Genomic DNA, 12993 nt, shown 5'->3' with positions numbered 1-12993 from the left:
GCCAGTTTGAGTCCTGGCTGCTCTACTTCCAATCCAGCTCCCTGCTAATGGCCTGGGAAAAGCAGCAGAAGATGGCCCAAGTGATTGGGCCATTTCCATTCACGTGGGAGACTTGGATGAAACTCTTGGCTCCTGGCCCTGGCCTTGCCCAGCCTTGGCTGTTGCCAGCATCTGGGGAGTGAACCAGCAGATGGAAGATATCTCATAATCTGTGTGACTTTTTCACATAAATAGTTTTTAAAAAAGATTTATTTATTTGAGAGGCCGTTACAGAGAAAGGGAGAGACCGAGAGGGAGTCCTTCCATCCGGTGGTTCACTCCCCAAATGGCTGCAATAGCTGGAGCAGATCCGAAGCCAGGTTTCCCAAGTCTCCCGGTCTCCCAAGTGGGTGCAAGAACTTGTGTACTTGCACCATCTTCCACTGCTTCCCCAGGGCATCAGCAGAGAGCTGGATCGGAAGAGGAGCAACTGGTACTGGAACTGGTGCCCATATGGGATGCTGGCACCGCAGAGGGAGGCTTAGCCTACCATGCCACATTGCCAACTCCTAAATAAATCTTTTTTTTTAAAAAAAGATCAATCGTATAATAAAGGAGGGAGTGGAACTTCTGTTTCTTTTTAAGATATTTTAAAGATATTAAAGTAAGTGATAGCTTGGGAAACCAAGTTTTTATTTATACTTGGTATAAAATTATAGTTACAGTAATTTACAAAGTAAAATTCCAGGGCCTGTGTTGTAGCACAGCAGGTTAAGCTACTACTTGTGACATCAACATCCAATATCAGAGCGCCAGTTCGCATTCTGGCTTCTCTGCTTTCCATGCAGTTCCCAGCTAATGTGCCTAGGAAAGCAGCACAAGATGGCCCAAGTGCTTGGAACCCTGCTACCCATGTAGGAGACCCGGATGGGCATCCAGGTTCCTGGATTCAGCCTGGCCCAGCCCCTGCCATTGCAACCATTGGGAAGTAAACCAGTGGATGGAAGGTCTCTCTGTGACTCCATCTTTCTCTGTTGTTCTGCCTTCCAAATAATTAAAAATCTGTTTTAAAAACAATAAAATTCCAAAACAAACCCTTGATTCTGGAATGGAGAATATTCTCATGTTTTCTTAAAATATATGCCTATCTCTAGATGGTTTAAAGTTAAGTTTGGCTGCTGTCAGAATTGTAGAAAAGAGCTATAAAATTTGGGCAGAAATGGTCTCTGCCTTGGTGACTTTTTTTTTTTTTTTTTTTTAAAGATTTATTTATTTGAAATGCAGAGGCAGAGAGAGAGAGAGAGAGGTCTTTCATCCACTGGTTCACTCCCCAGATGGCTGCAACAGCCGGAGCTGCGCCAATCCGAAGCCAAGAGCCAGGTGCTTCTTCCAGGTCTCCCACGTGGGCGCAGGGGCCCAAGGATGTGGGCCATCCTCCACTGCTATCCCAGGCCACAGCAGAGAGCTGCATCAGAAATGGAGCAGCCGGATATCAAACTGGAACCCATATGGCATGCTGGCACTGCAGGCAGTGGCTTTACCCTCTACGGCACAGCGCTGGTCCCCCAAGTCATTCTTGAACATTTTACATGGTTCATTTTCTTCAATGTATTGGCTACTCCTTAAATTCTCCCATTAGAATTATAACTTAGAATAAAGATAGTAACTTTTTTGGAACTGCTAACTATTCAGTTAAACTTTCTTTAAGAAAGCGTCAGAAATTTTAAAAAGTTGCTGCATAGATCCTTGGGGTAGGAGGCAAATAATAAGTGTGATGGGGGCCGGCTCTGTAGTGTAATCGGTAAAGCCTCCGCCTGCAGTGCCGACATTCCATATGGGCGGCGGTTCGAGTCCTTGCTGCTCCACTTCCAATCCAGCTCTCTGCTACAGCCTGGGAAAGCAGTAGAAAATAGTTCAGGTCCATGGGTGCCTGCATCTGCATGGGAGACCTGGAAGAGGCTTCTGGCTTCAGATTGGTGCAGCTCTGGCTGTTGCGGCCAATTGGGAAGTGAACTAGGGGATGGAAGACCTCTCTCGGTCGCTCACTTGCTCTCTCTCTGCTTCTCTAACTCTGCCTTTCAAATAAATAATTTTTTCAAGAGTATGATGGATGGGAACATCCAGCCAGAGAAGCAACTAGAATTGAAGATAGACAGCAGGAAGAGAGGTGAGGAGGACTTGGAACTGCACCCCCACCCCTTTCTAGCCACCTATGCTTATTGGCATCTTCAGCAGCCCTGACTGCTCTGACATCCAGAGCCTCTATACTGGGCAGTACCTTTGCTCATCCAGCTTTGAGACTGTCTTCTTTGCCTGTATTACCTTCTTGTCTCAAGCATTCACTTAGAATCTCGACAACAAGATCACTAATTATTTTGACAGAGGTAATTGTTTTAAATGCTGCCTTGCTGTTTTAACTTTTTCTCTGGTTGTTCAGCAGGGGGCCAGGGAGAAGTTTTCCCAAGTTAGACTAGGGTGCTGAATTATGCTACTTACATACTAATCAGTCGTGTTTCTTCTTTCAGCCTGTCAAGCTGGCTGTTGTTTGCAGAGATGGCCAAGTCCATCTTTTTGAACACATATTAAATGGGTAAGTAAGAAGCTTTTTCAAGTCAGGAATTTTTCTTTCCCTCTCATTACTTTTTCATATTTCTACCTCATTATTCTTTGCCTGTATTATTATTCAGGTCGATTGTTTCAGAATCATTCCTTATTCTTTATCTATCCATATGAGTACATGCATTCCCAATAAGAACTTAAGTTTTTGGAGTCATGGATCATTAGTTTATTTGTGTATGGGAAATGACTTGTTATGATGTATGCTTAGCAAATGTTGCTAGTTATAATTATGAATTTTCAAAGAAAGTGTCTTGTTTGGCAAGATTTAGTGCTTTACTTCCTCTTGCTTACCTGTACATGAGTGACTAAAGCATGACAATGCTGTTGTTTTGATGGACAGAGGGGGGAGAATGTTGGACGATTTTGTTGTAGTCATATGCCGGGGTTTAGCAAAATGTGATCTTTAGGCCAAATCCAGTAAGAGAACACATTTGGCCAGAAATCCCTGAAATACTACCTAGCCCTTTACAGAATGTTTATCAAACCTCATCACACACCGTAAACATGGTCTGAGGCTCATTGTGTGTGCTTAATTATGTTAAAGTTTAAGGAAATTTTAATCTTTCATTGGCAGTTGGTATCCTTTTAAAACACTAGCATAAGAATTATTTAAATATAAACTAATTATGAAAGCAAGATTTACTTATTTTTATTATTTAAAAAAATTTTCATTTTATTTGAAAGGTGGAGAGACAGTGACAGAGACAGATTTGTCTGCTGGTTCACTCCCTCAAATGCGCATAACAGCTGGGTCTGGCCTGGGCTGAAGTCCAGGAACTCAATCCAGGTCTCCCACGTGGGTAGAAGGGACCCAGGTACTTGAGCCATCACTTCTGCCTCCCTGAGTTTGCATTAGCAGGAAGCTGGATTAGAAGTGGAAGCAGAACTTGGACTTTATAGCTCTGATATGTAATGTGGACACCCCAAGGAATGCCTGAACTGTTAGACCAAGCACCTATTCTGTTACTTTATTTTATTTTTAAAGATTTACTTTATTTGAAAAGACTACTTGAGGGCCGGTGCCGCGGCTCACTAGGCTAATCCTCCGCCTTGTGGCGCCGGCACACCGGGTTCTAGTCCTGGTCGGGGCACCGGATTCTGTCCTGGTTGCCCCTCTTCCAGGCCAGCTCTCTGCTGTGGCCAGGGAGTGCAGTGGAGGATGGGCCAAGTGCTTGGGCCCTGCACCCCATGGGAGACCAGGATAAGTACCTGGCTCCTGCCATCAGATCAGCGCGGTGCGCCAGCCTTGGCAGCCATTGGAGGGTGAACCAACGGCAAAGGAAGACCTTTCTCTTTCTCTCTGTCTCTCTCACTGTCCACTCTGCCTGTCAAAAAAAAAAAAAAAAAAAAAAAAAAAAAAGACTACTTGAGAGAGAGAGAGAGATCTTCCATCTGCTGATTTACTCCTTAAATGGCTGCAATGACTAGGGCTGGGCCAGGCCTAAGCCAGGAGCCCAGAAGCCCACCCAGGTGACCTACATGAATGGCAGGTGCCCAAGTAGTTGGGCCATCTTCTGCTGCTTTCCCAGGTGCATTAGCAGGGAACTGGCTTGGAAGTGGAGCAGCTGTTACTTGCACCAGCTCTCCAGATGGGATGCCTGCATGGCAGGTGGTGGCTTAACCTGCTGCACACTATGCTGGCCCCCATTCTGTTACTTTAAAAATGTTCAGAATGTATAGACAATTGATTATAAATTTTGAGTGTTGCTCCATTGAATTCCTAGAGATAATTTTTAGCGTTTCAATGTATTTAGATAGATAGGTATACCTGGAATATTGAGACCCTGAAGGGCCCTGGTGAGGACTTGGACACTTCTCCTTGGGTCCCATCAGTTACTGAAGGATTTTAAGCTGAGGACTGATGCATTCTGACTCTAATTTTAAGATACTCATTCCTTTTGATATGCTGACAATAGACTGCAGATGGGTAAAGGCCAAAACAGGGACCTAGATCCTGGGTTTGGAGATACTTGTGGAGTCAGGGTACTAGGAGTTGTAATGATAGAGATGGTGGGATGCTTAAAGTTGATAAGATGTAGGGTGTGTACTTAGGGAATAAATGGTTCTCAATGTCTAGGGTGTGAGAAGTTTGTAAATGGACACCATGATGGGCATGATTATTGGAGGAAGGGACTGAGAACAGAATATTCCATCAGAAAGATCATCAACCTTAATGTTGCGTCTTGAAACCACTTAGAAAGGACTTGGAGGAATAGTGAGCCACTGGTGTTTTTAAGAAATGTGAGAGTCAGTCAGATATGGTTTGGTAGTGGTAGGAAGGAGCAGTAGCTGGTAACTGGGGACAATTCAAGGGTTTTTAGGGATGAAAGATGCAAAGATGATGGTTTGTATCAGTGAAGAGCAAGAAGTGTACTTTAATCACGTTGGGGGCCCCTGGAACAAAGTGTGAGAGAAGAAAGAACCTCTCTTGGGAGGGCTGCAGGGCTGAGGCAGAGTAGAGCAGACTTGTGCAAGGCATCGCCATTGCAGTTGTGTTAGGGCTTGATGGTGAAGCTTTGGGGCCTAGGCAGTGGGGAAGCCGGGGCTGGCTGAGGTAGGACATGCTCGGAACCCTATGGTGTGAAGCGCAGGGCTGTGAGAGATCGTTTGGGATTTTGGGTCTCCTTGGGGTGACAGAATGCTGCACTGAGGCAGGTGGGCCTCAAGGCTGATCGTGGTGAGGTTTGGGGTATAGATGGGGTTTGGTAGTATCTTGAGAGGAGCACTTGTGCTCTACGGACTCTGGTCACTGCTGGTGGTAGTGTGGCCCCGGGAGGACAGTTGTGTTTTGTGACCTTAGAGGTTTAGAAAGAGGTGTTCTTTCAAATTCTCTAATCTTATTTTTCCCCCATTCCTAGATACTGCAAGAAGCCTTTGAGTTCCAACTGCACAATTCAGATAGCATCACCTGGGAAAGGCAAGAAGTCAACACCAAAACCCATTCCTATTCTTGCAGCTGGTTTTTGCTCAGACAAAATGTCATTGTTGCTTGTATATGGCAATTGGTTTCAGCCTGCTATTGAGCGAGTGGTACGTAGATGCTACTCTGGAGTAAACCCCACAGCATCAACATGGCCATGGAAAAGGATCATTTTAAGAACCATGCAATGGCCTCTCACTGTAATACAGTGTATTTTATTTTAATACATTAAAAATAATGTATTCTTTAATTCAAGGACCTTTCATATTCCAAAGTGTTATTTTAATATGTTGATATGAAGAGTTATAGATAAGTAATAGCTCAACTTACACACATGCACGTACTGTGCCCTAGTTGCCCATTACCCCCCGAGAAGCTGGTGTGCAGTTAACACTTAATCATCTTAGATTGGATTAGCCCAGTTACACAAAGGCTGAATCTTTGTAGTAAGAGCCCTTAGTGATAGCAACTGTTGAGTTTTCTGTGAAAATGTAGCAGGCAGTACAGTGATTTAACAGCTTTTACTGTAGAAGTTTCTTGGAAGACTTGCAGTGAGCATGTCCAACAGGTGATTTATCTTAAGTATGCAATTAAATTCGAGTACTTTTACTTAGGAATATGAGACCATGACAAGAATATTACATGCTCAAGCAAGCTCTAGGTGACTTTATTTTTTAAAAAAAGCTTTTAATACCTGCATGTTATTTAATTAAAAAGGAAAAGTGTGATGTTGGAAACATGCATCCTTGCCATACATGTGTCCCCTCTGGATGCAGCTGCTGTTACCTGTTTGCTTTGTTGACTGAGTCCATTGGCATGTATAACAGCAGATAACCTTAAACCTTTATTGATATGTGGGAATTGACTGCACGTGGACTGTATCCCCGACCTTAGTCCCCCAGTTTAGTGTGTCAGGACCTCCAGAGCCACCTCCAAGCAGTTTGTCCCTCAGCAGTACTGCTTTTGACTTGCTGTGGCCTGGGTAACTGTGGGAAAGTTTAGTGTAGGATTGTTAATTTTCAGTATGCATTGCTTTTTTTTTGCATTGCTTTTTTTTTTTCGCTGAGGTTTTTTTTTTTTTTTTTTTTTAAAGATTTATTATATTTGAAAGAGTTACAGAGAGAGGTAGAGACGAGTGATGGGGAGAGAGAGGTCTTCCATCTGCTGGTTCACTCCTCAAATGGCCACAGTGGCTGGGACTGAGCTGATCTGAAGCCAGTGGGTGCAGAGACCCAAGCATTTGGGGCTGTCTTCTGCTGCTTTCCCAGACACATTAGCATTGAGCTGGACTGGAAGTGGAGCAGGTGGGACTTGAACCGGTGCCCATATGGGATGCCGGCTCTGCAGGCTGGCGCTTTAACCTGCTGCGCCACAGCACCAGCCCCTGCATTACTCTTTATAAGGATGATGAACTAATACAATTTATTTAGAACTTCTTATGTTTAAAAAAAAATCACTTGACCATTTAAGACTATAACTGAAAATTTTAAGCAGTTCATAACTGAGGAAAGCCCCCAATGTACCCAGTGTCTTCATTTTCCTCAGTGGCCACCAGTCAGAGTGTGATCCTTGTATCAAAAAGCTCAGTCATTGTTCATTTTATTCTAATTCCCATTGACTTTGACGCTTTCTCTTTTTTTCTCTTTTAAAAATATATTCCCAGGCTTTAAATTCCAAAGAAACTCATATGTGTTTAGTAAGAGATATTTCAAACTGCTGGGCCCCAAAAGTAGAAACGGCTATAACAAAGGTAAGTATATTGCATGTTTGAAATGAAGAAAAAAAGGTTGGCATGAATTGAATTGTTACATAGTACTTCACTTACACTTTTATTCTTTAACCTCCTCTTTATGATCTTGTCCTGACATTGTGAGATTCTGGTCTTAGTTGTCAAGGTGATGGAGCTTCATGTCTGTACTCTTGGTCTGTTGAATCAGTGAGTGGATGGGCGATTAGCAGCTGAAGACCTTAGATTTAGGTCTTCCCTGACGACCAGCCTAACCCCCCAGACAAGGAAGTGTACAAGAATAAATGGCATCCTCAGATGGTCAACAAATGATATTACCAGTACTTGGAGGGGACGCTCTACGAGACTGGAGTTGATACCTTACGTAGGAGCGTCTCTGTGGTGCTCTCTTTTGAATGGAATGTGATGTTTGCATGCAGGAGCTGTGTGTTTGGCAGTTTCATTGGAAGAGGAAGCCAGGATATGCTATGATGACATCCATATGGTTTCGCTTCTGGCTGAGTTTCAGAGATGACACCTTTCTCTTGGCTGTCTGAGCATTTCGGGCAAAGTTCAGTTTCCTTTACCATGTTCTGAAACCATGTGCCCTTGTGTAATCTGGAGTTTGTATTTTTAGGTAGTATTGCAGTCTCTAAAGCCCTGATTTTTCAGATTATCATATAACAATTTATTTGCCAATATTCAATTAAAATTTATTTTTTGCTCCTATCAAGCAAAATAAGTTAATGATACTGACTTTTCCAAAAAGAAGGCCTTCTCAGAGTTGTTCGTTTCCCATTAAGAATTCCTGAGGACTAAGGTGTAATTTCCTTTTCCACCTTCTGCCATTCCCACGTGACAGGTGCGGACCCCAGTGATGAATGCAGAAGCGAAAGTTCTGGTGCCCGGGCTTCCAGGGCATCATGCGGCCATCAAGCCTGCTCCTCCACCAGCGGAGGGCAAGGAGAGCAAGAGGAAGTTAACGGGGAATGAGGTAATGCAGCTGCTTTGCACGGGTGTGGATTCTGACTGAAGAGGACTTGGGAGATCCTCACCTGCGTGCTGGGGGTTTGCGCAGCTGGCTGTGGTCGCTGCCTCCACACATAGGAGAGCAGCTCTGAAAACTGGTGCTGAAGTGGAATTTTTCAGGTCTGTGTGTAGACTTTCATCATACGCATTTTCCATGACCTTCTTGTACACTCCTTGTGGATCCCCAACTTCTAAAGTGGCACTTCTGTCAAACAGTTGGCCACTGTACTCACTGTTGAGCAGATGGAGCTCTTATTACCTGCAGAGGGCGCTGTTTAGGCCATTGTAGCAGCTGGATGACGCGACGCTGAGTGCACTGAGCTGGGACTTGCCGTGATGACTTCCGTTGGGTTTCGCATGTTGCTGAGCCCCAGTGATGCGTCCTCTCTTGGCTGTCTGAGCAGTCCTCGCTCTTCTAGGACCAATCGGTCCTTACAATGGTAGGCCCTGGGATCTCTGGAAGTGGAATCTCTTAAATCCCACTTTTCCTCGGCTCCCCAGCCCCCGTGTGCTTACTGCCTGTGTCTGCAGAGTGCTCTCTTCGTCTTCCAGCAGCCCCCACTCCTCAGGATTCGAGCTGTTTTATCCTTACAGAAAGATGCTGCTGCTTTAGTGAGTTTTAAATAACTTACGTTTTTGGGGTTGGCGACAACATAGCTGTTCAGGAAAATTGTTCTCCAATAAGGGGTTATGTGGCTTTAAAAATAAACTGCCAACTTTATTTAGCTTAGGCCAGACTCTACTCCTTCATCTCTTTGCTTTGTGTGTGTGTCTGCCTTTTTTTTTTTTTTTTTTTTTTTGAAGTAAATTGTTTTTCATATGTTAGGATGACCCATACAGGGGGCTTCACCAGGGCACAAGGGTTCCCGCTGTCACCACAGGAAGGACGTCTGATTTGGCTTACTTACCTGCGGGCTGGTGGGGTGCGGTTTGTTAGCCTTGCTTTATTCACAGATCAGTTCTCTACAGTTGGGTTTTTGTACAGCAAATTCTGTGATATACACTTAAATTTTAGGATTTTAAAAGCCCTTTTTTAAATTGGCTCATCATAATTGTACATATTTATGGGGTACAGTGTGAAGCTTCAGCACCTGTAAACTGTGTAGTAATCAGGGTGTTAGTGTATCTGTCAACAGATAGCATTTTTCAGCATTTTTCTTTGCTTCGTGGTAAGGACACTCAGGGCTCTCTTCCAGCTGTTGGGAAATGTGGAGTTGTTAACTGCAGCCTCCCTGCTGTGCAGTGGAGTGCTAGAACTTGCGCCTGCTTGCTCACTGCAACTTTGTAGCCACTGACCAGTCCCCTTTCTGGGAACCACTGTTCTGCTCTTTACTTCTGTGAGACTGTCTCTTAGATTCCAGGTGTGAGAGATCTTGTGGTATTTGTCTTTCTATGCTCTGTGCTTGGCTTATTTCCCTTGATATAATGCCTTCCAGGTTCATCATATTGCTGCATAATGACAGAATTTCATTTTTTATGGCTCAATAGTATTCCATTGTGTACAAGTATATTTTCTGTGTCTGTTCATTTCTTGTGGGCTCTTAGATTGATCCCATATCTTGGCCATTGTAAATTACAATTAAATTTTTTCATTAAAAATTATTTATTTATTTATTTGAAAGTTACACAGAAAAGGAAAGGCAGAGAGAGAGAGAGAAGTCTAACATCCACTGATTCATTCCTCAGTTGGCTGCAGTGCTGGAGCTGCACTGATCCGAAGCCAGGAGCTTCTTCCAGGTCTCCCATGTGGGTGCAGGGGCCCAAGGACTTGGGCCATCTTCTACTGTTTTCCCAGGCCACAGCAGAGAGCTGAATCGGAAGTGGAGCGGCTGGAACTTAAACCGGCACCCATATGGGATGCCCGCAAATGCAGGCGCTGGCCCCTACAATTAAATTTTTTTATTAAGATTTATTTATTTACTTGAAAGTCAGAGTTACACAGAGAGAGGAGAGGCAGAAAGAGAGGTCTTCCATCCGCTGGTTCACTCTCCAGATGGCCTCAACAGCCGGAGCTGCGCCGATCTGGAGCCAGGAGCTTCTTCCAGGTCTCCCATGCGGGTGCAGGGGCCCAAGGACTTGGGCCATCTTCCACTGCTTTCCCATGCCACAGCAGAGAGCTGGATTGGAAGAGGAGCAGCCAGGACTAGAACCGGTGCCCATATGGGATGTTGACGCTTCAGGCCAGGGTGCTAACCTGCTGCGCCACTGCGCTGGCCCCTCTATAATTAAATATTAAGTGTTTATCAAAGACACTCTGTAGTATAGCATATTCTAGCTGATTAATCATTTGCAGTTCAATTAAAAATATTTTAGAAATTATTTTGGGAAGATGGCTTTGATACTCCTTAGGTATTACCCTGTTTCCATTGTACACATCTGAAGTTGATGCCAAGGACTAGTTCTAGTGGGGGAGACTTCTGCAAAAATAGGTCTCTAGTAATCACATGACAAGTCCTTGCCTTTTCTGTTATTTTCTTTCTTTTTTTTTTTTAAAGCTATTTTTATTTATTTTTTAAAGTGTCTTTAAAGTTTATTTTCATCTACTTGAAAGGCAGAGTGACAGAGGAAAAAGAGATGCGTTTTCTCTCTGCTGATTTATTTCCTAAATGCCTGCACACTGCCAGGCCTGACCCAGGCTGAAGCTTGAGGCCCCATCTAGGTCTCCTTCGTGGGTGATGGGGCCTGAGCACTTAGCCGTCATCTGCTGCCTCCCAGGATTCATTAGCAGGAAGCTGGGTCAGGAGAGGAGCCAGACTTGAACTGGCGCTCTGATGTCGCAGTTGCGCATCTCAGGCAGTGGCTTAGCCTGCTGCACCTTAGCCCCTTGTTTCTCCCCGTCGCATCCCATCCCACCCTACCCTGCCCCTGTCCCTGCCCCTGCCCCTTTTCTGAGTCTGTGTGTGGAGGGATTTTTTTTTTTTTTTTTTTTTTTTTTTGTGGATTACATTTTCCGATTATGTGCTGCATTTTCCGATTATGTGCTGCGTGGGCTGCAGATGCTTCACTGATCTCCAGCATTGGCCTTGTGGGAATGAGATTCTGCTGGAATGAGAATGAGTTGAGGTGTGAATTAAACTTTTTTGTCTACTTGAGACCTGCGGTGAAAATAACAGCTGATTTCTGCTCTGCAGGTTAGCATTGAAGAACGCCTGGGGGCCATGGATATAGATGCCAAAAAAGGGAAGGATGATCTGCAGACCAATAGCTTTCCAGTTCTTCTCACACAAGGGCTGGAAAGTAACGACTTTGATATGCTAAATGTAAGTATTACGCAGCTTCTAAAGGAATTAAGTTAATTCTTTCTTAGCAGTTGATGTAGCATATTCAGTCTGTGAATAATGATGTTTAGTGTTTGAAATTGTTTTGTGACTTTAGTCAAATGTGTATCACCTGGTGGCATTATATAGGCAGTCACCAACCTACAAAGGGCTTAAGTTGAATTCTTGTGAACCTGGAATGCATTTTCTCATAGAAATATGGTTCTGAATCATTAGGTTCTTAGGCTTTAAGTTCACCAAAGCCTTTGTAAACATAGTGTAGCTGATCGATAATACTCAGCATTCTAGATCACAATTTATATTTTTTTCTGTAGGAAAATGCGTTCCTGAGTTTTTACTCTGGATTCCAGAAACTTATTTCCCCCTGGCCGTGAGAGGGGGCGGTGAGGTGGAACCTTGGCAATGGGTAGGAGGTTTGGGGGAAAAGTTAAAGAGGGTTGGGGGTTATGTTGTAAAATATTTAGCAGTAAAAGTACTTAAAACTTTAAATAAAGCGAGATAGATTTTCTGTGTAAGTTGGTGACTGCTTGTATGAAGTTACTTAGTTTGCTTCTCTTAAATTTCACAATTCAACAATGGCCTATATAATGAAAGTTGAAATGTGAGAAGCAATTTTATTGAAGCCCTGCCTTATCAGATAAAAGAAATTTACATTTATTCTTAATGATTTAGTGATATTATGTTTTCATAATACAGCATAGCTATATCTAATCTGTTAATGTTGTCTCTGGTTTTATTTGATCTCAATGGGAATATTTTATATTTGTGTCTAAGATGATTTTTAAGAAATAAGAAGAAACCAACAGGTCTAAAAATCTAACATTATTTTAAAACAGTTTGCTAAGTCATGTATTTTGGAAGGTGGATTTTAGTTTATCAGGGTGTAGGAACCTGGGTTGGGGGTGGGTGAAAAAGATGCTAAAGAAAACAACTGATGATATTTTTGGAATGTCACATAACTCACCAGCCATCATTGTCTGTGTAGCTATGCTTTGAAGCCTCCCTCAATAGGTACAAGTGAATCTGGTACAGTGTTTTCATTTTTACTAAGAAACATTTAAAAAATTTAGAATAGCACCTTGGACTACCACCAACCTATCACCAAAAATTGTGAACAAGACAATACTGTATGGTTTCTTTATATGAAAATTCTAGAAAATGTAGACCAATATCTAGTTCAGTGGCTGCCTAGAGTTGGGGGTAGAAGGAGGGACAGATTGTTATGCAGCCTGAGGCTATAATAATCACTTTTTTATTTGAAGAGTTGTGGGGAGAGAGAGAGAGAGATCTTAAATCTACTGGTTTACTCATTAAATGGCCACAATGGCTGGGACTATGCTAGGCAGAAGCCAGGAGCCAGGAAGCTTCTTCCATGTCTCCCACATGGGTGCAGGGGCCTAAGCACTTGGGCTGTCCTTCGTTGCTTTCCTAGGTGCATCAGC

The 12993-nt window shown here is 43.5% G+C and overlaps 1 protein-coding gene and 2 non-coding genes across 3 annotated transcripts in view; all 3 read left to right on the top strand.

Moving 5' to 3' along the window:
- WDR43 (WD repeat domain 43) overlaps positions 1-12993 on the top strand; it is a 55397-nt gene that overhangs the window by 26398 nt on the left and 16006 nt on the right. The window contains exons 7-11 of the mRNA XM_002709939.5: positions 2505-2569; positions 5457-5628; positions 7182-7268; positions 8107-8238; positions 11405-11533. Coding sequence (XP_002709985.2) covers positions 2505-2569; positions 5457-5628; positions 7182-7268; positions 8107-8238; positions 11405-11533 — 585 coding nt within the window. The remainder of the gene's footprint in view (positions 1-2504; positions 2570-5456; positions 5629-7181; positions 7269-8106; positions 8239-11404; positions 11534-12993) is intronic.
- Positions 7728-7805, top strand: LOC127490449 (small nucleolar RNA SNORD53/SNORD92). The gene has a single exon (XR_007918398.1). It is a non-coding gene; the product is annotated as a small nucleolar RNA SNORD53/SNORD92 (small nucleolar RNA).
- Positions 8602-8677, top strand: LOC127490450 (small nucleolar RNA SNORD53/SNORD92). Its single transcript, XR_007918399.1, has one exon. It is a non-coding gene; the product is annotated as a small nucleolar RNA SNORD53/SNORD92 (small nucleolar RNA).

This window comes from Oryctolagus cuniculus, chromosome 2 (genome assembly GCF_964237555.1).
Source record: "Oryctolagus cuniculus chromosome 2, mOryCun1.1, whole genome shotgun sequence".
In the NCBI taxonomy this organism is placed as follows: domain Eukaryota; kingdom Metazoa; phylum Chordata; class Mammalia; order Lagomorpha; family Leporidae; genus Oryctolagus; species Oryctolagus cuniculus.
Note: the sequence above shows the minus strand (reverse complement) of the source record. Positions and strands in the feature narration are given on the sequence as shown.